This window comes from Homalodisca vitripennis, chromosome 6, assembly GCF_021130785.1.
Source record: "Homalodisca vitripennis isolate AUS2020 chromosome 6, UT_GWSS_2.1, whole genome shotgun sequence".
NCBI lineage: Eukaryota > Metazoa > Arthropoda > Insecta > Hemiptera > Cicadellidae > Homalodisca > Homalodisca vitripennis.
Window position 1 is genome coordinate 107,862,090 of NC_060212.1, and position 26,838 is coordinate 107,888,927.

The 26,838-nt window shown below is 35.3% G+C and overlaps 1 protein-coding gene across 3 annotated transcripts in view; it reads right to left on the minus strand.

Moving 5' to 3' along the window:
* The window catches only part of LOC124364702 (thyroid receptor-interacting protein 11-like), a 138,216-nt gene that overhangs the window by 102,891 nt on the left and 8,487 nt on the right, over positions 1-26,838 (minus strand). For all 3 annotated transcript variants that reach the window (XM_046820391.1, XM_046820389.1, XM_046820388.1), the window contains exon 3: positions 2,330-2,410. In XM_046820391.1, the coding sequence (XP_046676347.1) occupies positions 2,330-2,410 (81 nt within the window). The remainder of the gene's footprint in view (positions 1-2,329; positions 2,411-26,838) is intronic.

Below are 26,838 nucleotides of genomic sequence, written 5' to 3' on the forward strand. Positions count from 1 at the left end.
TAGAAAGCTCTTTATGTTAGAAATAAAACTCTGCAGCTACTCCAGACCAGTAAATTCAAACAAGTCTTTACGGGCCGCAAAACAGAACGAGTTACGCTGTTTTAGGCACCCAATGGAGCAAATAATGCCACAGACATGCTCTGCTCGGTGAATAAGACATTATTTTTTAGTAGCCAGTAGCATATTTGTAGCAGAGAGTGTAAAACCTGAAACAGGTTATAAAAGGTATAACACAACGTTTCGAGAATTGGAATCTATCCTCTTTGTCAGGTGGGGGAGGCATTAATACATACAAAAATAAAGAAGAAATAAGAAGTAATGAAGAGAAAGAAACGGGTTCAAACATATCCAAAGGCTGCTTGGAGCCTAGTCCAGGCGTTGTCACTGCACAGGATGCAAGTCCCGAGCAAATATTAATCCTTCCCCACCTGACGAAGAGGATAGATTCTAATCCTAGAAACGTTGTGTTATACCTTTTATAACCTATAACGATGGAAAATATCCGAAATCCTGTTATCCTTTCAAACCTTCCATCGTTAATAACAAAATTTAAACAAAAACTTACATGGTATATTTCAAACAAAACCAATCATATTATAAACACAAACCTATCACTGATTAAATTACCCATGTAGCTGATAGTAACATTAATGTAGCGGATTCATCTCTAATTTTATTTATTTAAAAAAATTATAATAACCCCGAAAGATGTTCCTCGTGATGATACCGTATATTACCTGTATGATACCCGCCAGATCGAGCAATACCTTATTTCAAACCAAGCCGCGTTGAATGTTTACTTGTATTGAAAAGGTCGCCATAAAAAATACATACGATAAATATAAAGTTTTAAGATCAAACTAATATTTTAAGTATTATAATATATAAAATATAAATTTAAATAAGTTAAAAAGTAGTGTTAAAGTATTAAAGTAAATTATCCATTAGTTACGACACGGATGATTTGTTTGACCACCGCCTATTCCAAAAATTGTTCGTAAATAAAAACATTCATTAAAATTACTGGGTAACACAATTAAGTGAAAAATTATTCGAATAACTCTTCAATATATTTGAATACTTTGATACAAAATTAAATAAGCGTGTGCATTGTTTCGAGTTCTTAGTGCTCATTTCAATTTTATTGGAACACCTCGTCACCACAGGCTTGTCCGGCCGTTGCTTGTTCAGAAGTCAGTTTGAAACCCCCATTTTCATCCTTGTCACTACATAAAATATGAACACGTCCAAGACGACGCGACGTGTACCCCATCGGATACACGTGATCTTTCGCAAATCGCGTCGTGCGCCCGATGAGCTACAGGTTGCCTTATTGCGTATTTATCGTTTACCTGTCTAGGCGGTTTGTAAAAATGTGATCCCGCGCTTAAATAAATACCTCAGACTATCGTGACCCTGTCTGGCGCACGATTGCGTAATTTTAAGGTAAATTACTTTTTAAGTACCAATTGGGGTATACGGAAAAAATTGAGAAAAAAATTTAATTTAATTTTGTTTTGCAAAATTGTGAAGCCTACATACACTTCTCGTTATACTAAACCGTTCACCAGTACAAAATTAATTAAGTAGGTTTTAAAAATATTCTGTGAAAATTTCAGTTCTCTAGCAACTTTTGAAACAAAATGGTGATATTTAAAAAAAACTATACTTTAAAAACAGTAAAAAAAAAACAGTATTTTTGGTTTTGTAAAATTATTTATTGTCATATTCTAGAGAAATAAAGCATTTAAATCAGAAAATTAGAACATAGTCTATTAAAAAATCTACAATTACAATCCTCAATTATTCGAACTGCAATCCATCCATAGTGACACACTGATAACAACGCTTAACAAATGAATCGTAAGCTCTTACAAAGAAATTCTGCGGTATCCGAGAAGTTCCTCTTCAATTGATTGTTTTAATTCTTCATCATTATTGAAGCTACGAGTATAAACTTGTTTCTTAACGTAAATCAATACAAAGAATGTTCTAATTTTCTTAATAATTTGAGTGGGTCTCAGGCCGTGATCGTGGACTCTGCGTCCGCCCCTGAAAAAGCACGTAAGAAGTGGCCATGACTGTTTTACAGCGTGACTGCATGAGAAATCCTCGAAAGATCGACAGAGGTGTAGCTTAATTTGTCAGTATAAACAATTTCGAAACACCCATTGATATACTACAGTGTGTTGACAACCCATCGTCAACAGAAACCTGTGAACAGACACTGAATGGGTCCGAGGCCGTGATCGTGGACTTAGGGTCCGGCTCTGAAGAAGCATGGCCATGGCTGTTTTACAAGATAGACAGAGGTGCAATCTAAGCTTACCTCAGAGGTACGCCTGTCTCGTGGTGTCTGTCTGGACAGAAGCTTGCGCAGCCTGGCGTTGTCCTCTCTCAGTTTGGCTATCTGTAACAACACAGCCACACTCAGCTGACGTCATCTGTACAGCACTACTTCACACGACGTCATCTGTAGTGACGTCAATTTTGTACCGAGAGTCGTTACATCACGGTATCGTTCTCTACCACGAATTTATGCTCCAATCAGTACAACGTGAAGAGCTGTCAATAATTTTGTGAAATAGAACATAACGCTTTATCAGTATTATATTTAGGTAATGACTTACGAAGAGTACCCAGAACGACCGGTTTGCGAAAACTGTACTTCGACGATTCTCTCTCAAATTATAGAATTTGATTTTAAACAATTTTAATACCAATTACTGATACTCTCTTTCAAAAATTAAGATTTTTTGATAATATTCTTTTAACTATTAAAAAATTTAAAAAGCACCAGACAAATAATTAATTCATTTGAAATTTTTGTAAATGTTATTACTTTTCTGAAACTCCACTGGTCGTTACTACTTAACAATTTGCCACCACAAAATTATAAACGTGTGACACGTTTAAATGAACAATTATTGGAACTGTTAAAAATTGATCCTATTTGTAAGCAATTTACGCATTTTAAGTGTGGAAGATACACGCATTTTCTCTTGACGAAGATTTCATTATTACATGTTCCATATTTAATGTACTCCATTGGTACTCTTTAGAGAGAATTGAAGTGGTTTTGTAATGCTGAAACACAATAAAGTATCAACTTCAATTTAGCAAAGAATTCAACATTATGATCGACTAGCATTAACATGTACAAATATTGAACATAGCTTTGGTATCAAAACCGCTTAAGATTTCTTAAACTAAAGATAAAATTAACACCATATAAACTCGACAACTCCTTTATGTATTTTAACAATAGACTGCTTCCGATATCAAAAACAATTTTTTAACGGAACCGTCACGAGGACAAACATTTTTGAAGGCTTGTCATGGAATTACTTAAAATGTAATTAAGATCTTTCATAGAAATTATCAATTGGCGAAATAATTTTGATATAGTTTGAACAAAAGTTGATAAATGATGTTCTGAATAACAAATTAAACGTACGATATACAAGCAAATTCCAGTATTTGCATTGTCAAATCTAATAAATAGTAAATGTTTATAAATATATCTCAAGAAGCTGAACAAAAATTGAACATGTCACGTACAGTGAAAATAAAACCTGGAAAAGTAAAAAACGAGACTACCTAAGAAAACTCTAAGCATCAGTACACAAAAAAGAAAATCATATAATCTGGAAATAGCTAGTTTTATAAGTTTGTGGGCGTTTTGTTCCTTTTTGATCGGCAATGTCACATATCTTAGAAATACAGTAGCCATTTCCATTCCAAAGGTGTTTGAACGACCGCAAGCTAGAAAGGCAGGAGAAAGGCATGACAGGACACTGCAGACAAGTTATACGTTGCAATTACACTATGTACTTCCTTCCCGTAAAACGCCGCACCGGTTCCACCTGCTAGTGAATTAATAATAATGAATGGATACTCCAGGATTAGATCTCTCGACGGGTCTAAGTGTGAAATGCGTCACTCTCACAACCATACCGGTACACTGCGAACTGCGTCAGTTTGCACCGCATATTATGTTAAACAGTATCAATTATCAGTGCTCTATAAATATGCTAACAAAACAGTACTTCATTTATAGTATCCCATTTATAGTAACAAACTATTTTAGGCACTATTTCTGCCAGCCTACACCCTGGTTATGTAATTATTTTCTATTCAAGGAATAAATTGCCATGTCTTTATTAAAGGCCATTCATGCCTTTTTTAAATTGTATCGTTGCCCGTCTATCTCTCCGTCAGACTGTCTGTCTGTGCAATAGTTTTTGACAGAGAGGTCCGAAGAGTTTCTTTGATACATAGGTCCCTCCTACTCCGAGAACCCTACTGATTTTGGAGTCAAAAGGTTAAAGTACGGTAAGCCCGAAAAAGACTTTCGTTATGTTCAGTCTTCATTCCATCCTCGCACGTGAGCTCACAAAATCAACGGTTGTGTACCGTGCAGCACCTGCAGGTCTGGTTGTTTTCTTGTGTTGACCACTAAAGGAACATAATTACAAAATATGAATTTTGATCATAATCATTCGATGAACCAAGTCGAAATGCTCTAAACCAATGAAAAGCATGCAGCCTTTGAGACTACTAAATTCGTCACCAATGATCATAACTAGATGATCAAGATATTATTATTAAGTTCATTTAATTTTAGGCACAAAGAATTCCTCGGTGACCGGTAAATGATAACCTGTCTCGACATGTGACCTCTTTCGCTGCATGCGCACAGGTTGACAAGACGTCCGGCTTTAGGAGGACATATCCTCCTGTACTCACGGCTTTTGAAAATCATGTAAAATGTCCGGCTTTTGGCGAACGCTTAAATGCTCGAAAATAGTAGTATCAAATTAAAAATTTTTTTCCGATTTCCAGAAGTCCCGAAGATAGGCCATGAAAAGTTATAGCAGCGCACACGTAATGCCATGGCATGTTAACTGCTGTTATATTCAGTTGTGTGTTGAGTGTTGCCTATAGTGTCACTGACTCACTGTTGTTTCTATCCGCTCAGCTGCACTGCCGCTATTACCCCTTGATTTTCTATTTATGTATGATAGGTTAATTTTGTTATAATAAGTTAAATATTTTTATGTATTAGTGATAATATCTTATATATGTATATTATTATAGCTCACTAATAATGTAACGAATCAACGCAATGAATTAATTCCAACTATTTCAAAAATGTATTTTTCACGTAATTCTAACAAATTTTATTCAAATCAATTTAAATCACAATGAAAAAATTCTAACAATAATTAATTTTATCTTATGCCGTATACAAAATAACATGCTTAAATAATACTTTCATCCATCAATAGATTCTTTAATAATGTTTAACTTTTCGATTTATATGTAAAAACAAATTCAATTTGTTTTTTTTTTTATTTCCATTATAACTTGCCGGGATAATGTACAAATTTATAATGTGCGATTTTTAATAATTTATAAATAAACGTATTTTGAAAAGTTTAAGAATATTTAATACTGTCCTCCTTTTTTCACTCCAAAAGTCCTCCTTTTAGGAATTTCCGTTTGGTCACCATGCGAACACACAACTCGGCACATGCGTACAGTCTATGCAGATAGTGTGTGGTAGAGACACCTTTCCTTTAGTACAGTCCGACCATCACAACGTGTCAATGATCATGTGATCAAATGATCAGGGCTGTTATAATTTCTGTGCCAACTCTGGGTTAATGGTACGCTATCCTCGAGGCGGGGTCTAGAGATTTAGATTTGAATCTTCCTAAAGCTATTAGAATGCATCTGATTAAACGGTAACTAACAGGGCATAACCCATTAAGTTTCTTTCAATTATTGTATAGCCTGTGTGTGTGTATTCAGACAGTAACATATGAAAATCAATTATAAATTCATTTAAATGTTGATAGTTCGTCGCCCGCAGAACATTCAGTAGTGTATGCCATTGTCATTTACTTAGCAAAAGCAATAATCAACATAACCACTATTCTTGTGGACTGACACTTGTAGGGAACTGTGTCTGATCTCGGATCAAGCACACGGTTTATAGCTTAGAAGATAATCATCTGATCCTGGCCTGAAGTAATATGATAAATTGTTCCGAACTAGACCTTCAGATCATATATGACCCAATTCCTAATAGAAGTTAAGTATATTTTGGATAATTCCAACATCAATGTTTATATTTTTATGAACACAGACGTGTACATTTATGATTCATATAGGGCATTTTAGGAGGTCTTGGCTTCATTTTATAGAACAGCTGCAATACACACTCTCATTTAAGCTTTCTACAATATGTTATTCCCTTTAACTTATGTATAGCCAAACAAATTGTTAATTTCTCCAATAGTCCGGTCAAATAAAGATGCAACCTCGAAATGAAAGATAATAAACTAAACATTTGCATACGTCTTTATTTTGATGTTATAAAACATATCTCAAAAGTCTCATATAATCACGTGTCCGCGCCTTTTACGATATTTAAGGTCAAAGGTTACTAAAATAAGGTTTTTTTGCAAATATATCGTTTCCGTTGTCGCTGAATGACATTTAAGATAATTAGAAAAATTGTAAAAGGGAAAATTCTCTTCAAATTTTGTCTCAAGTAATTTTATGTATATTGGACCTTTCTTGAGATAAAGCGCAAAGAATGGAGAACCTGTATATACGGTAACGAGATCAGCTAGTAGAATATAATAAATAAACTAGTTAGGCTATATAGTTAATTATTCAATTAAAATACTATTATTATTAAATATTTATTATTTAATATGCTATATTTATAGATTATTTATTCTATAAATAATATTTATTTTATTTTTCACAATAATAAAATATTAAATTAAATTCTTCGTTCATATTACTATGAATACTATAACTCATAATAAAAATCTATTGTACGTCGTCTGCTGTTTCTGTACGGCGAAGATCAAAATGTTCGATTGTTGTGACTTATTGAAATGTGACCCTTCACACCGTGACGAATTAGTTTGGGACGTTTATGTATAAGCAAAATAGTGGTGGAGGGATATTTCACCTGATGATGGGAATGGTAGGGTAGAGCTATTTCTCTGTGTTAGTATTTCTATACCCATAGAATTGTATTTCAACAGTTTTTATTCATTTCGGTTAAAAACAATTCGATTTCTAAAAAACTCACATGACAAAATACACAGAACATTAAGAGCGGAAACAAAACGGAGATAGATGTTAAATACAGATGGACAAACGGGCTATTTTAAGAACGAATAGAAAGAGATGAGCGGACACATGAATGCTGAAGTCGTAGCATATGCAGATGTTCCACAAGAAATGATAACAGTATGCAAGTAACTGCAATCCAACCTGAGAGGGAGTGAGAGGGAAGGTTGAGAGAGAGAGAGAGAGGATGAGAAGGGGGTCAGATAGGGAGGGGGGAGAGTGAATAAAGCCCAAAAAGATATAGTTCGTTTTAAATTTGAAAGGCCATGGCTGTATTGATTTGGGCCTTTGAGGTGCAAGTAATCTCAGAAATTACTTGTTTTAATGTATCATCAAACCCAACTTCAACATTACTGACATTACGAAACATTGAAACATCAATCTCTTTCATGTTCCTTATATAAAGCGTGGTAGGTAAGTCTATAGCTTATTTCATTTTTGAGATGTCCAGCGGACAGAAGACATACGATACGGCCAATCGTACAGAAAAGAAATGTATACAAGCCCCCGGTAGCCGAAAGAGAAATTCTCTGCCAACTGTGTGATAGGCTTTGACGACGTCATGCCAAATTCCCTAGACAATTTAAACGCGACAGATGAAATCCTTCTAAGGATATTTTGATACATGACACATTCTCATTTCCCTCTTCCTAATTTAGGTTTCATTGCAGTGTTTAAACAGTAGGCCACACCCCCAATTCACCAAAATATGTTACTGTATGTGTTGTGGTAGTTACGCTGCATGTGTTAATACTACATGGTTGTACAAGTTTAGGTATACATTTAATAATTCTGTTATTTTCTCGTTGGCATCATGATAACCCATAACACTAATGTGAAGATATTCTCTCTCTCTCTAACACTCGGCCAAATCACACGGACTGACATGCCCCATCATCGAACTCAGTGGGACCAATTGTTAAGCAAAGCTTTAAGCAAAATTTTAAGTCTTCAGGACTGTTCGTTTTCGAGATATCGTGCGGAGAAAGTCTAATAGAAATGAAATATTTTCAGCCTTTCAAGTGAATGCTTAATTCATTGACAACTCATACCAACGCAATACTGCGCGACAGTTGGAGTATGTTTCTATCATCGTGAGTCGACCAATCTCAAATCCGGCGCAATCAAATCCTTGATATTTTAGTTTTATCCACCACGGCCAACGCGTGAGTGGCAGTCGTGATATTTATATTTACATATATACAGATAATCGTAACTGGTACAGCCCAGCTGATTAAAAGCAACCAAGCACAGAATACGATAAAAACTACTCAGTGTTTCTTAAGCAATCTAGGAAATCCTTCCACCGTATGTAATTGCATTTAGTCATTAAGTTGTTAAGTAATGTCGATCACACGTGCACCGCAGTAAGATGTCTACCTTAGGGCAAGAAGATTAGGTAAATCCTCATTGCACTTAGTACTATCCTTTGCGGCGCCTCCATGAAAGGGAACAAGCACTCCTTCCCCCAGTTATTTCAGTTCTGGGGCAGTGCTGCTGACACTCAGGTGGTGGGCTGCCTCAGCATTGCTATCGATGACCGCTGAAGACTACAGTGCTGCATGAAGCCATTATGACATGAGGAGTGGCAGGCAGTCGCGGAGCTAAGGGTCACACCCACAAGTTCTGGAGCAGTGCTGCTGACTGACTGCTGACACTCAGGTGGTGGGCTGCCTCAGCATTGCTATCGATGACCGCTGAAGACTACAGTGCTGCACGAAGCCATTATGACATGAGGAGTGGCAGGCAGTCGCGGAGCTAAGGGTCACACCCACAAGTTCTGGGGCAGTGCTGCTGACTGCTCACACTCGGGTGGTACGCTGCCTCAGCGTTGCTATTGCTGATGACGAGTCGAATGCTGCACCAAACCATTCATCACGCGAGGAGTGGCGTGCAGCCAACGGTCACACCCGCATGTCTCGGGGACAGAGCCGCTGGCTGCTGACTACTCACACCTGCCTCACGTGTGCTGCACACATGTCCTTGTCACTCCTCTCTCTTCGTTACTTTGTCATTCCTAACCTCAGGGACCTCCATTGATTGATTACTTTAATCGAAACCATTACGATAAGACAGCTGAACTCAGTGAACGTACTGGAAAACGCAATTTTAACACCCAACCGGAAGCAGGACTATATTTAACATTTTTATTCGTAGTTTATAGCGAAAAAAATCACATGATTTCTAAAATAACATATCACTAGCAATTACTCGCTGTTTCATACACAATTTTCAAAATTGAAGGCCATAGCTTTCTTACTGAAAGCATTTATGATATGATGAATATGTCCTAAAACTTTTAAAAATATAAGTAGAAATACCAGGTACATATTATATTAGTACCCATGGTTGACAGATTAAAAACGTAAATAAAATTTTGACTGGTTCTATTTTAGGTTTCGGTGTATGAATAAGAAAACCTAGTTTGGTCAAAAAATGCCAACTTCCATCTGTTTAGATTAATTTTCTATTTAAGGTATTTCAAGTGCCATAGTTAAGTTAGACTTGTGCCCCGAAAAAACCAACTTCGTCGATTAGGAATCGTCTATTTTAGGCTCTTTAATTTATTTTCTGTAATAAGATTTTTCAAGTGCAATAGTGATAGTTTGCTTTTTTATTCCAATAAAGAAAATATACAACTTACGTACAATTGAAAAGGTGTTATATAAGGGGGAAAGTAAGCTATCCCTTTGCTCATCGTTTGAGTACACTAAAACTTTTAAGGAAGTTTATCAGTGCAAAACATTTACAGCTTTGTTCATCAAGGTGGGTTTAAAACACAGTTTAAATATTATTTGTAATGGATTAGATGGTTCATTCGTCATTGGTACAACCTAAAATAAAAATTAGATACCAACTTTGTATTACACTACTGATCAAGCACTGATTAATTGTATAATAATTGTTCCATATCTTCTATAATGTAAATGTAAACTGTGTTTCTGCCACTTTTGTCACCTTCAGCTGTAAGTGTCAACATATGTTTAGTGTCAGTTACGAGTAACTTTGGATTACCTGTCGTAAATATTATGATTGTATTCCTGAAAGCGCTCACAAATAACAATTTTCGCATGATGCAAACTTTGCTTTATAATATTATGGAAATTATTGATGTAATATACCTAGGAACCTAGTTCATAACGAAGCCGACAGTAACAACCATATAAAAGACCAGTTAGTAGTTTAAAAAATATCGATGCACAAACAGACCAACTCAAAAGCAACTTTGATTTATACTATGTATTGATATCCTATGCAGTTATGATCCTCAAGATTAGTTACCGAGTTAAACTACTATAGAAAATGCAGCAAGTTTTTTTAAGTCACTTAGTGTATTGGCATAAGCGATAAACGTTAGCCTGTGATAACGATAACTAACTACAGTAATAATTTCTTAACTAAGTTAAAGCAACTAATCAATCAGCTAAGCTTGGCATTGCGGTTGTATTTTTATGCCTTGACTGTATCCTCAACCACTGCCTTTACTTTTTACTCATGTTATTTATTTTCTACTATACATATCGTATCTGAACTCTGGGAAACATAGTGTTTGCGAAAATAACGGAACATCTAAATACAAGTTATTTTCCATTGCGTTTTTTATTCGTAATTCATGACTGGTTCAGATTAAAGCATTGCATTTCAGAGAAGAGCATGGAGTTTTGTGCATTAAAAACCCTAACTGCGTCATAAAAAGACAAAAATATTGTTTCTAAGTTTATAACATAGGAAGTATATTAAAACTATACTAGCAAAATGAAAGTGGCATAATTAAAAACAAATAAAGATGCATAAACCATCGAACATACGAAAGTAACCATATCTAAATTAATACAAAACATTTAAGTATATTTATTAAAATAGGGCCAAAAAATAAATAAAATTAATAACAAATTATGTATTCTGTCTTCAAAAATATCTAAAACAATTAAATTTTGAAATATTTCCAGCTTGCTGTAGAGAGTCTCCTTCAGTCCAAAAATGTTGGACAGAAATATTAAACACGTGCATTAACAAAGGGATTTGATATTCATTAAAAACCACGAGATACGGACCCAAGGTTTCACTAACTTTTGTTTTCTATTTAAGAGGGGAACAATCCCCATACAATTGTAAGAGCCTGGAAACACTCGTATATATACACACTCAAGAACACTGGCACATTATGATCAGGACAGACAGGCCTTTAGTGATACATTATCGTCCCTCTCAACCAACCATGATAGGACCTCATCTATAGGTGGAATAACATAACTGTATAAAAATTAAATATCAAGTATTATACTTCTATTTCTCCTCAAATGTAGTATAATAATAATCATTTATCCACCCACATTAGACGTCTATTACTGTCCCTAGTACTGTAGTACTGCAACTCGTAAAAGGAAAAAAGGTTGATTTATAGAGGATTACATAAAAAAATGTCATGCTATTTTTCATTTCGGGGACGATCGGAGTGCCCTCGTGCCCCCTGTTTGGCTACGCCCCTGCCTATTATAAATGGGTTATATACGCTCTAAAACTTTATAATCCGGACATCAATAAATAACTGTGGTAGCTCACTGTGACATCATTTTATAATATCTGATCTGTACTCTTACATTGCACATGCGGTTGTAAACAAATTTAATTTGTATTAATAAACTTCAATATCGCTAGCTAATTAACTATTGATTTGTTATTGTCAATTTAAATTTGTAGATCAATCCAATTAATATTCAACAACACGTAAGGTGTACGCATTATCTTTTCAATTCAGCGTAGAAACAAAATAAATAAACAGAGATTTTGTAATTTTAATTACAATTGTATCTAAATTAATACATAGTCATAGCCATAATTACTTTATTTGTATATGAGTACAGAGGCGAAATTAGGGCCACGTGGCCCTTTCTTACACTTAACCTCACCGAAATCCAACTACTAAACAAATAGATAACCCCAGTATAAAAATGTATCAGCTTAAATGTGTTTATATTTTTAATTGTTTAAAAATAAAATCTAAAACTTATATTATTCTGCATAATGACATATATATTACATTACAAAGAAAATATATTTCCCATTCACTCTGTGATTACACCCATGTCCACGCCATCGGTCTCGGCAGCCGCGGTCATCCGATCCAAGAAGAGCTTTTCAGAGTTGAATTGAACCGTGCCCGGCTTTCCAGTTCTGTAATGCTATCTGGAAGGATTGTTCTGAATGCGGTAACAATGAAGGGTTTATTAAATATTACTGTTTTATGACACGGAATCAGCAACATAAACACGATCCAGTGCTGGCATTTCTTACGCTACCAATGTTACAAATAAATTTGAAATCATTGACAAAATATTGTGGAAAGATGGAATATAACACATTCAGAATTCGAATGCTTCCCAAATCATTTAATTTTAATATTGATATGCGAATGTAGTAAGAAATACTGTGGTCATATTTTTGCAAATCAAACAAAAATCCAATGCAATAATTTAGGATCCTCTGGAGTTTGTTGCTTAAAACCACAGTCATGTCATTAATTACGGAGTTGGAATAGCTAAAGTAAGGAACTAAATGTGTCTTCACAAGTAACATGACTGTCAATAGTATTCACAAAGGATGAAATATACTAGGAATTTTCGAATTTACCAACGGGTTGGCGAGTATTTACCAATTCAACTGTACCATATCGTACCACGGGCCAGCTATACCAACGACCGACCAGGCTGGGAGAGACGTTGAGAATTGCGCGATCACCTGATACAGGGAACAATTACCCTAGCCGACCGGGTATTGAACAAGTGTAATAAACTCGGCTCGAGTCTAGACAAAACAAATAGGCGGTGGCAGCAGGCGTACGTACGGTCGGGTCGTACAGCGGTCGTACAGCGCAGCGGTCGCAGTGTCCCGTACAAAAACTACCTATACCCGAGATCGTTACCCGCATTGTCGCCCTTTCCAAGCCGATCACGATGTTCCTTCACACGTCATAACAAAGAGTTTTAGAATGTTTATCACTGCTCGTGCACACCCGCACTGTCTTCTAACTAGCCCTAGTAAAAGCCTTATGACAACCTAAGCTGCTGACAAGTTCAATATGACAGATCAGGACACCCAAGGACCGCGACCCAAGTTTGACACAAGAAAAATGAAAGAATGCAAGTGGAAGCATACGTTGAATTTTTATCGGGTCTACTTTAGAGCGTTTGAAGTCAGACACGATGTGGTATAAAGCGTTCGAATGAAAAATTGCTGACTTGTGATGTTAAAGTGTACAAATAATTTACACCAGAGAGCATACTTTGAATATATGGCTTTAACACTTATTGGGCCAACAAACAATTTGATGACGAATTACATTCACTATATCACTGAGCTACTTGACCGTAATCCGTCTACAGGATTTTGGGCAACATCCTGCGCAGCAAAACACCGATGTGTCACTTAAATTTGGGTAACCTTATGGATATCCAGGAGCCGTACATCACTAACCATATATGTCGAAATTCTGGGGCGCAAGGGCAATTCGATAGGTCTAGTCTACTGCGGGAGATGACTTTTGGAGTTGGTGGGTTTGTTCCGTAATCGGCTACAGGGGGCAACATCATACGGCTGAGTGGTTTGGCAGCGTGTACAACTTATATTACCAATGTTTTGATGAGGTTTGAATATGCAAATGAGTAATTAAAAAATGACTTGAAACACGTTTCCATTATTATATAATTCAATAGTGTACTAATCGCAGATGAACTACCCTGAGCAAAAAAATAACTATTAGTTTGAGAGGTCAAAATGAATAAAATTAAATTCTAAGCCTTTAACGAGGACTATAGAAATAAAAATAATAAAATGACCTTCAGACACAGCTGATACTTTGAGAAAATAAGAGATGTCAATGGAAAAAGGAAAATTCGAGTCTTTCGCCTATTGACAGTTTTTTGTTCTCTTAGGACAAGAAGCTTAGAAAATCACACCTAGTCCTAAGGACCTTTGCTACACTTCCCGAGTTGGAGTAGGGGCCGCCTACTGACGAGATTCATGATGAAAGCATTAATCTCATGTCCCCTAGGAAGAAGAAGAAGCCAGCTCTGAACCAGCTTCTCCAGTCAAAGCGGGCAGGGGATGATGACACACGTTTATGTCTAGGCTAGCAAGAACCTTTGACATCTAAGGAACAAACCCACCAACTCCAACAGTCATCTCCTATAGACAAGACCTATCGAATTTATCCTTGCGCCCCAGAATCTCGATATATGCGGTTAGTGATGTGCCGCTCCTGGACACCCATAAAGTTGCGCAGATTTAAGTGACACATCGTGTTTTGCTGTGCCCAGTGTGGGTCCAACTGGAAGGTATAAACCAGCCAGAAGTGAGCCCTCCTGGAGTGTACTTAAAATGTTGCTGTATGTGAAAATCCCGAACCTTTCCAACGGTGGGACAATGTCTAATTACTATAAAATTAATTACGCCTTTAATTACTCACTTAGAACTCCGAATTTTTAGTATAAGAGATACACAGCAAATGCTGTATGAGAAGTCTTTTTACTGTCACTACTTCTGGAATAAAGAGTTAAAATGGAGAAAGCTTACGTTTTAAACAGAAACCCGTATTTTTCTCCATATTTTTCGGTTATCACAATCCACAATAATACACAAAATATTTTTCTTTTACTCGAATACATGTGTGAATACCACCAAATCATTGAAATAATATCCGAGGTAACTGAAGTGTATAATTTACTGTGGTAGACGTTTCAAGTGAGATGTTTAGCTTGTGAGAGAGGTCGCCGGGACCCGGCTCTGTCAGAAAAACAAACTACAGTTCACATACTTCACGATCAAGGACGTCGCCGGCGAGGGGGTCCAAAGGGTCCGGTCCCCCCAAATTTTTACGATTATTATTATTTAAATAATTCAGTATTACTGTCATGTACTGCTGGGAGATCGTTCTCCACAAAGAAACTTTTAAAAGAACAAAATAGGGCCTTAATCTCTCTCCACTACGAGAAAATATCAGTTGTCTGGACCCCCCCCCACCAAATTTTCACGATTATTATTATTTAAATAATTCAGTATTACTGTTATGTACTGCTGGGAGATTGTTCTCCAAAAAGAAACTTTTAAAAGAAAAAAATAGGGCCTTACTCTCTGTCCACTACGGGAAAACCTTGTCTGGATCCCTCACCAAATTTTTCCTGGCTACGTTCTTGTTCATGATGAGGTTTAACAGACGCGGATATTGTTCTGGCAAACTAAGCTGCCACACTGCACTCACTCTTAGCTCCTAAGACGCGGCTGTATTGTGAGCCGTTTAATGGCAACATCATAACAACGACAACCTTCAAACACTTTACGACCTTATTTTTAATGTAAAATCATGGAAGATGTCTCGTTTTAAATCTATGATGCACATTCAAACGTCTTTTAGGTTTCCGTGTTTTGTTGATTACTCGGTAGAAAAACACGCAAACATTATTGTACTTTATCGTTTAAATATTAAAAGTGCACACTTGAAAAAATAATATGGGTTTGTATACGTATTAAGAGTATTTTTTAAACGAGAATCCTAATTAATATTATAAATTCAAAAGTGTACTGAAATTTTTCATGGCCCCTGGGATGAATAGAGGTTTATTCTTATTTCAAAACTTTCTCCAGGCTACGCCCCACTGCTCACTAAAGCAGTTAGAATCCCAACATGGTCTCTAAGGTTGTGAAATATTAATACTTAAAGAGCCTGTCAAATTTGATCAAATTAATATTCTGTGTAAACATCGTGTTGTGGCAGCACAACCACATGTTTAATTTAATTTAACAACTATTTTTAATTTTGTTTACATCTGTAGAGTGAAAATATAACAAAAGTAACAAACTTCTTATTTCAATATCACGTATTAAAAATTATTACTGTATTTCAGCATTTTATTATGCAAACAAAAAACCCTACATTGAAATTGTTTTGAATAGTGAAATATTATTAAAGAATATATTGATGGATAAAAGTATTATTAATTTGAGGCTGATATTTTTATGTGGCATAACATTGAACTCATTATTGTTAGAATTTTTCCCTTTAAAAATGTTAGCAGATTTGAACCCAAATTTTTAGAATTACATTACAAAAATAAATTTTATGAACTAATGGGAATTCATTCATTGCATGGATTTATTACATTACTAGTAAGCTATACTAACGGACATATATCAGAAATTATCACTTTAACAGAAATATATGTAACGTAATATAACAAAACTAACATATCAATAGTCAGTGACACTATAGACAACACTCAACATACAACTGAATCTAACAGCAGTTCACATGCCACGGCATTACGTGTGCGCTGCAATAACTTTTCATGGCTTGACACTGTTTTTGGACATTTAAGCGTTCTCCAAAAAGCCGGACTTTTACATTGTTTTCAAAAGCCGGACGTCTTGTTACCCTGCCCGTACACTCGCTCCAATGATCCGGACCCTACCCGAGCTTGCTTGGAATAGCCCGAACCTCTGACATCCAACATATCTTTGATGTTAAGTAAAAGTAAAGTAAAGAATGCTTTATTTTACCAGGTGAAGAAGTCCTCTCTAACACTAACCTCTCGGTTTTCTGTTCTGACATTTAAGAACAAAAATCGATGCATGGCCTGTAAGCACTTTAGTAAAACATAAAATTGAGAAATGTCGTCAAGAATATAAGTCCCAAGTATATATAATTTTACATTCAGTTCGTGAGGGCGTTTCTGTTATGCTCAAAATTGGTCTGTTCCATCACGAAATTTAGTGAGGGAAATTTTAACTAAAGACGTACAAAGATTTATAATTAAACTGTACGGTTGTATTTACATTCAAAACAATATACTTGAGCATTTCACTTTTAATAAAACAATGAAATATACTTGAAAGCTTATAATTCCAATTTTAGAGAGCTCACCTAGAATGTTACTCTGAAGTTTTATCCGTTAACCAAAATCTCAACTTTTGTGAACTCTACCGACCTCGCGCCATACTTCTGTTGTGTTGGTTCAACTGTAATTGTTGTAGAGTGGACTGAGCTCCAAAGAAGCGCATTTTCAATTATCATAATTTCTCCGAAGACTGTAAAGGTAGCGCAGTTTAAACACAAGATAATCACTCTTGTCATTCAAATTGGTCGTTAAAACGGTCTAAATATTCAGCCTGGGAGCCCTGCCCGCCTTTGTGTTGACCCTTCGGCTGCTCGGGCACAACACTCTTGACCCTAGGCTCCCGACACTCACTTCCCGTTGTTTCAAAATAACTGAAACATCCGGAAACACTGTCTCTACAACCATGACTACAGTAGGAACCACGAAAGAGTGCAGTTGGCGGCGACCAATAGTATGGACACGCTCCGCTTTTAATATGGGACTTAAGTTAAAACTAAATACAATTAGAGAACTCGTCCCAAACCCATAAACATAGTACAGATTTTCCCATAAGAAACTCTATGAAGACAAGTCATACTTTTAGCAATTCGTTACCATTGAAACTCTCTTAACGTACTAAAATTTGGGCCTAGTACATAACCTTGAGAAATGCTGTACTGACTGGCCCATTTCGTACATTTAATAACTCCAATTTATATGAAAGCCACTTTGAAAATAAATTACGAAATTTACTAACGTATTAAAATGGCTTAGTGCATAACCTTGAGAGATACTGTACTGACCTGTCCATTTCGTATATTTAATACCTCCAATTTATAGTGTACAACATGAAAGCTAGTTGGAAAATAAATTACGAAATTTAATAACGTATTAAAATGGGCCCAGTGCACAACCTTGAGAAATACTGTAATGACTGGTCCATTTTGTACATTTAATACCTGCACCTCATAGTCTAAAAAATAAAGCCACTTGGAAAATAATTTACGAAATTGACTAATGTACTAAAGTTGGGCCTAGTGCATAACCTTGAGAAATACTGTACTGACTTGTCTATTTTGTACATTTACACCTACAACTCACACAAAATGCTAACCATTTGGAAAATAATTTACGAAATTGACTAACGTACTAAAATTGGGCCTCGTGCCTAACCTTGAGAAATACTGTACTGACTAGTCCATTGCTTTGTACATTAAACTCCCAACTGGTACAACAAGCAAACCGTTTGAAAAAAAAAAACAAACTTTACTTGCGTACAACTATGCCATTCTTCAATTTCCCGGTCTCACTAATTGGCATTACCTTCGCAGGAACTGCTGTAAACGTGAACGTTATCGGTACAGTACCGAGTAAGCGGCAAAGAAATGTGACGCATCTGTCATCATTTCCGGCGTTGTTCTGTGAACGGTTCGGTGGAACTGATAACAGTGTCAAGTCAGCTGTAGCTTATCAATGCAGACGTTACATTCCACAATGTCCAGCTGTCTTCATCCTTCCTTCCCTTTCCCATCCTTTCCTTTATCCTTACGCATTCTGGTAATGGTTATACTAAGATGTGTAAATACTACATTGTCTTTGCAAACAGGTAATATATTCTCGCACATAAAAACTACACAACTTATGCTTTTTGCGAGAATTAAAATCCACATGTGTGCCAAAGATTGTTGATTTACCGCATAATTAAAGCTCGCTTCGATGGCAATAATACACAGTAGCGACATACAAATTATGAACACAATGCATTTGAATATTAGTGCCATAAATATTCTGGTGAGTTTTTCAAGTAGTTTCAAATTAGGCTCCCAGGCACCGCTCCGATCAGTGACAACCAATTAAAATTTCAAAACGTCCTCCTGACGTACCTAAACGAGATAATTTGACGAAACAAAAATTATATTATAGCTCATGTACGTAATAAGTGCATCCAGTGATCAAAATTTTGAATTTTAATTTAGGAAATTGTTAATAAAATTAATTAAAATACAATGACAAAATCGCACTTAATACATTTAGTGTTGTTTTTTCGAAAAGTATTCACTGGATCTCCTTGCCAGTGCTTTAACGAGTAAAATGGCAAAAAAGCTCGTACGAATCCGATTAAAAATAAGGTCAGGACGACGCTTTTAAATTAACATTGGACATATGGGTCTAAACTCATGATCCACGAGGGGTACTGCGTCCTCTTAACAAGCATTGATCCTATTTCTAAGATAACGATTTTTAGCGCATTAAGTACTATTAAAAATAGGGATAATATAAATAAAGGTTTTTAAATTTCATTATTCTTTCTGCTAGAGTATATTTTAAGCTTTTCGGGGACAAGACGAAGTAGTCTAGCAGTGAAGTGTTGGTTGCGACTTAATCTACTATTACCAGTAAAATATATTTCAATGTACAAGACGAGCGAAAACGTGATGCAAGTTCACTCCTGTACTAATCAACAATGGTTACATTTGCTCCAGTGAATTGTTACTAAAATATAGTACTGTATTTAGTAAAAACATTTACAAATGTTGCAGATGTCCACTGAACGTTTTGGAATAACAATTCCATCGGCAGGTGGTAAATATTAAAAATAACACATCCAAACACATCCTAGTAGTATTATAAAATGAGAATGTGCCTTTGTTTGTTTGTTTTGCTTTCAAGCGTAAATTATTCAACCGATTGTACTCATATTTTACATGGACATTCTTACGTTGAATATAGACCTATTCTCATTTCGAAACTACCTCCGGGCTACGCCCCACTGGAATTTAAAGTAGCGAAAAACGCCATCTTAGTATTTTAAGTTGTGAAACATTAATTGAATGAGCCTGTCAAATGTAATCAACTGCTCTGTGTAAACATTGCTTATTACTTTCTATTTACTTAAATTTATAGTGAGAAAATTGTCTAAATAGTAGATTTTTTATTACGAATTAAGAATTTAGATTTCAGCGATTAGGTAAGTACTAATCTACCTTATAAAATGTCCTAAAACACAAGATGGTCGGAATTTGACTCCGAAGACTCCCTTTGAAGCAATCGAAAAGAAATATGTTAGATGTAATTTCACTGAACTAACGAATTAATGTACCAATTCCAGCTCTAAATTTTCTAAAATAAAAAAAAAACTTTTACTACAATGTTAAATACTAATATAAAACCCTTTTGGGCCTCTAAAGTTGTGAAATATTGATTAAAATAGCATGTCTAATGTAATCAACTGTTGTGTGTAAACATTCTTTATTGTTTTCAATGTTTTTACATTTACAATGTGTACATTGTATAAAGAATAACAAATTTTTTAACACCGTTTTAGATTTCAGCGATTAGGTAAGTACTGATCTGCCTTACAAAATGCCCCAAAACACAATATGGTCAGAATTTGACAACGAAGACTCCCTTTGAGGTAGTTGGCAAGAACCATGCTAGATGATAGTTCGCTGAACTGTGCTTAATGAACTAATGTACCAATTCCAGCTCTAAATATAAAATATTAACAAAATTTGTATGTGTATAACAAAACAAACGGGTAGTGTCATTAATAATGTATTTTAACAGTTTTTTTCAAATATTAACTATTAAATCTAAAAGACAATGTTACTATCTAACTGTTACTATAAATTTAAATGCTAATGTAAAACCCATCTTAGTTCCCTTTCGACAGAAGTAGGTTTCTTTGATCTGTGTTATATAAATGTATTTTCTTTATCAGGAAACAAGGTAAAAATCAAGTACAGAACAAAACATACTAAGAACAAAGTAAATTACAATGAAAATTAATATAACCTTTTAGGCGCATTTTCTTGATCGTGACAACAAGGCAAACTCAACATTGGTGTCGGAAATATATTTCACTCGGACCGCAGTGGCCATACAAGCACGTGCAACGCCTACTAAATTGCGTGCAAAACAGCGGGTAACCGCTAGTAGTGCAGATATATGAGGAATTTTAGTGTAACATTTACTTTACACTTAGACTATTATGAAACAAAAATTAGTTGTCTTTTGACGAAAGTAGGCTTCTCGGAGCTGTGTATGTATGTATATGTTTTCTTGGTCAGGAAAGAAGCAAAATCAGCTGTGAAACAAAAATTACTAACATCTAAGTAAATAACATGGCCATAAATATGAATTTTTTGACACTTTTTCTCGGTCGTGGGAAGAAGGCAATCTCAAAATTGGCGTCGGAAATATAATTCGCTCGAACCAGAACTGATTATACAGTTGCAAAATCTACGCTGGTTTGACAAAGTACAGTATAAAATTGGTTCATTATACGTTTTTGTGGCTCTAAATTAGAATGGAAAATACTGGATCGGTCTGGTATCATTCGAGTTAAGGGATTGTACTCGTTGTTGCTTTTGAATATTCAACGTTAACAGTTCTGTCTTCTCCTTTATTTAGGGAAGTCTATAATGATTGTGGGCTACTACTTACTATATGACTGTTTTTGATAAGTGAAAATACCTCATTCCATTTCAATATTTCTCTATGTTAATCATTCAATATGTCATTAAGTTGAAAACGTTAATATGCCTTAATTCAAATATGTTATTAACATTAATTGTTATAACATTTCACTTAATTTTTCCACAGCCTAACTTTGTTACAAGTTATGTTTCTATTCTGAAACATTAATATTGTAATCCATCACCATATTCATTTCACTCAGATAAATTGGATATTTTACAGCTTTATATTAATTGAACGCTGACTGCCGAAGTTAACTACACCTACATCAGTCATAAATTGTTACCACAAAATATCTTTTAGTCCCAATAATTATTTTAATAGTATTCAATAATTTCCTCATTCTTTACACCATCGTAACATTATTTTGTCATAACATACAACCCCCATCAATACGTTCTTGTTCATTGATCAAAGAAATCAAACTTGTTTTGTTAATTTATTTACTTGATGTTATTTTTAGTACTTGTAAAGTCAAAAGCCCAAAGATGTGTGTGTGTGGTTATAGATATAGGGTGTAACAAAACTCTCTACGCAACCTTTAGGATATTTTTCCATGGACCAAAAGGAGCTAAAAACTAGATGAATCTATTTTCGTTTACTGTGTTTGTGTTTTTATTTTTTTATTCCAGAAACCAGTAAAGATATTAAACTGAAATTCGGTACATTTATTTTTAGTACAGTCTCTAATCAAGATAAAAATTAATATTTTATTACCTTATCACGTTTCAAGATGGCAGGCGGTCGAAGTGCTTAAAGCTTAATACAGTAAAAACTAATAATATTATAACAATTTTTAAAGAATAATTAAAGTTGCTATATTTCATTGAACACATTTTTATATAGATCATAAATATCGGTTAGTAAATAAGGCTTTTAACGGTTGTAATATACGATTAATAATTCGGTTACCAACGAAAATTTTTGCCAAGCAATAAACTGTTAAAAGATTACATCTACATTATTTCTGGGCCGAATTTTCTGTTTTTAGTCTTAAAATGTTTGTAATTACATGTAGCAACTTGTAGTACTCTTTAAAATTTGTTCATAGTGTAATGACGTTTTACAGTATTAAGGTTTCAAAACTTCAAGAGTCCACCATCTTAAAACGTGATATGATAATACAGTATTAATTTTTCTCTTGGTCGGAGAATTCAAGAAAATAATTGTACCAAATTTTAGATTTATAATTTTACTACTTTTTGAAATATTCCCGCCAGCAGACTGACGGTAGACGAAAAGATGTAGGCCTAGACCATTGGTTGCATTTAGTTTTTTAGCTCCTCCTGGTCCATAGAACATATCCTAAAGTTTATGTAGAGTTTGTAACATTCTGTATATGACGAACAACCTTGACGAACAACAGAATTTGCAATTACTCTTCAACCTTCAATAACTCTCGTATTTGGGCGAAGTTACACTAATATGAAGATTACATTTCGTCATAATTTCTTAATTCAGATTTAGTAATACTCTTCTCTATCTTGTGTTTGTGGCGTATTTATATTACCGCTTGTCTCAGGTTCCTTCATTGAGGTACGAAACAAAATACTGAACCCTAACGGCACTGTTATTAACTCTTACGGTAACGACCTTGAAGTGTTGGTGCAATTTGCAGCAACTGTCCTATAGTCAAGAACGTAGCCAGGAAAAATCATTGGGGAAGGGGACAAGACAACTGATATTTTCCCGTAGCGGGCATAAGAAAGACAAGTGCAGTCAACCGTTTTGTTCCTAAAAGAATCTCAATTTTTTCGTTTAAATGTCGAGGACGATCTCTCAGCAGTATTTGTCAGTAATACTGAATTATTTAAACAAAAATAATTGTTTGTTAAAAAAAGTAATTGAAACGATTGAAAATTGGGGGTCCGGACCCCTTTGCCCCCTCGCTGGCTACGTCCCTGCCTGTAGTTACTCCAGATTGGAATTACTGCATAGACGGAACACCAGAGTGTAAACGGTAACCTACACTCGGTGGTTACAGAATTGCCAGAACTGACTATCGAATATCCGTATCACCAGACCATCTGTGCCACCTAATTGAAAACCGTGATAGCCTCGGCAGGGCAGGCACCCTGTCGTGGATTACCTATCACTATCACAGCTGGGATCAGAGATGGTTGGTTGTCCAGAGCGAGAGCGAGTGGTGGCGGGCTGTTTACCTGGCTTATCTGACAGATAGCTCTGTTTACCCTCAGACTAGGGTTTGAACAACGCCGAGATAACCGTTATTGGAACCAAAGAGTGGTGGGTAAACATTAATAAAGAGATAACGTGATGCATTGAACAGATGGTACCGTTCGGTAATATGTTGGACATCGACCGCCAATATATCTGCTGATTAGTCGAGTCACTCTGTAAATTGGCTCGTCACTCTGTAAATTAGCGTTTCTGTCAGATAAAATTTTGGTTTCTGTGGTGAAGCTATACTTATTGTACAACCATCAATTCCAAAAACATCTAGCGAAGTAAACGTCTATATGTGATGCTGCAAACAATTCACAGATTGCACTGTATCCTTTCATTACCAACTCACGTTACTCTAGAAACAAAGTATCTCATTGTCTTGTTAATACAATGCAATGCGAACTCCCACACCAACTCACGCGAGCTTAAAATGCACATGGCTACTCAAACCGACCGAAACTGCGCAATAAACGGGGTATGATGACGTAATCAGATGACGAGAGAACAAGTAGTGAATCTTCTCCACTCGCTACGTTCTGACTAAAGGGTATACTCTCAACATACAAAATGTTATTACTGTTTAGAAATTGAAGCTTTCATAACAATAGGTGTAGCAATAAAAAGCGCAATTCAAACATCACTTTATCCTATTGCTTGTCTATGAAGATGACTTATAGGCTACAGTCTCTACACATAACCCATGGAGGTAGGTGACATAAGACAACCTGGATGACGCTGAATATCAGGAAGATTGAAAAAAAGTTTATTCACTGGCATTGGAAGAATTTGCTTAATACTAAGGTTAATAGCTAAGCCCTTATCACCAAGCTCAAAAACTTTCAAGCTCCTGTGATTGATCGGCTATGTACAAAAATATCATCAATATTTCACAGTATTTATCAAGAAGCAGTCGAAAATTGAACTTTAGAAATAGTTAGATGTGTGTAAATATATTTTAAACAAAACTCAAAACTTAAAGAACTCTGGAAATGTACAATGTCAATGGGAGATTTATCTCTTAATTAGTACAAATTTCTGGGACATGATTGGGTAATAGTCTGGCATGTGTAGTAGACCAAATTGAAAATACCTCGTAAAGGGTATTAATGCTCATTACAGTTTCAGTAGATAAAGAAATGACAATTTATTGTATAATACCTGTTACCTGTTTGTTTAATTTGTATATCTCTTATTCAGTGATTTTCTGGAGTATAGAAGTAAAAAAATTTACAAAATCTTTATTTCGCTGGAAAAGCCACTGAGAGCATGTTCATGTTGCCAACTTGGGAGTCATTGTCAACACATTTTTACCTAATCAGATTTTCTAGCTGAACTTTGCCTTTACACACTAAACATTTTATAGAACATAAAAATCCTGATACTTGAACTCAGGAAAAACGTTTCCAGATACAAAAATATAAAGAAAAATAATGCGCTAAAAGTGATACTCTAACCGCTTTTGAATTAACAAAAGAATGGAAAACAAAAATTATTCTAGGCACTGGATATTTAAGTAATTTCAATAATTGAAGGATTATCCAAATGTTTTTCTAGTAAAAACTGTTTTATACCCATAATATTTTTAACACTCACTTGAGAAACACCTTTGCATCCAACATTAATATTGTTACCCTTAAAAGTTAACAATACTTGTGCCAGTTAAGAAATACCTAAAAACATGTAATGCTCCAGAGTCATTTGAACAGAATTTCAAATACAAATAAGTGAGAAAAACAGTTCTTTGGTAACTTACTTATTATATTAAAAGTAAAACCTCACATTAACCTCCCATCAAGAGATTTTTGGAGCTACTTAGTATTAATACCTTTCTTTAACACTAGTATTACAATGACGCAATAAAGACATGAAATATTGTAAACAATCAAATGTTTTCAGGCAATCCATATGAAGATATTCACTTAGGACAAGGTGGCGAAGAAAATCCCCATTACACTCAGTTTTAAAAGAACCTTTACGCTGTTTCTGAAGTGACAGAATATTCAAGAGGCTAATTCCTGTTGAAATCCCGCAAAAGAGATAATCCCGCATTATCTCAGTCAAGTCACCTTGGAAGAAGGTAGGCTATACTTCTGTTCCAGCATCTTTCAGTCAAATAAAACAGGGGAAACCATATTCCCTCATGTTTAAGCTACAAAAAGCCTTAAACATTAAGCTAGTGCATCCACTCCAACAGTCATCCTCTGCAGTAAACTACACCAGTTTTCAGGGGTGCACCGATGGTGGGTGGGGGTGGGAGATGAATGGGTCAAGTCCCCCCAAGAGCATTTTATTACTGAAATTAATCCCCTATCAGTTTATTTTTGACTAAAAATAACATTTATGTTGGAACTTTGAAATATATTATAATCAAATATATACACTCAAACTTTGTAACTATTTTAATTTACGAAATACACAACACTGCACATATAATTCAATTTAGTTCAAAATGCAATATTTCACTGTCACGCAGCAACTACGAAAGTGAGGGTAGTTCTTACTATTTCTTGTGGCTTCTCCCTGTACTCTGTACTTTCAGTAACCGAGTGCAAAATGTACTCGTACTGATAAAAAATCATACATAACAGAGTACTCCTAAAATGTTTCAGTTACTATTACTACTAATCGAGTCTGAGTACTTTGTACCAGAAACAACGGTAAACGTTTAAAGTATTTGTATTGTAAAAGTAACCAGTACCGGGTACTTTCCGTTGGCAATGACTTGTACTCTTTTGATGAAGAATACCTGGTTAAAAAAAATTTGTTCTCTTAAGACACTTATGGAGTTCCACCACGTCCAACAGTAATTCCCCACAGTAGACTAGACCTATCGATCTAACCTTGCACCACAGTATCTCAACATTTTCGGTTAGTGATGTGCTGCTCCTGGACATTAATAGGGTTGTTCAGATTTAAGTGGCGCATTGGATTTTGCTCTACCCAGTGTAGGTTCAACTGGAAGGTATAAACCAGCCAGAAGTAAACCCTCCTGGATGTCCATTGGGTTACCCAGACCTTATATGACACATTTGTATTTGCTGCAACTAGCATAGGATCTACTGATAGGCATTGAACCCTCCTGGAGCACCCATATAAAGGCCACTGATGACAATACTTTTGGACTCCACAAAATTACTAGTCTGGT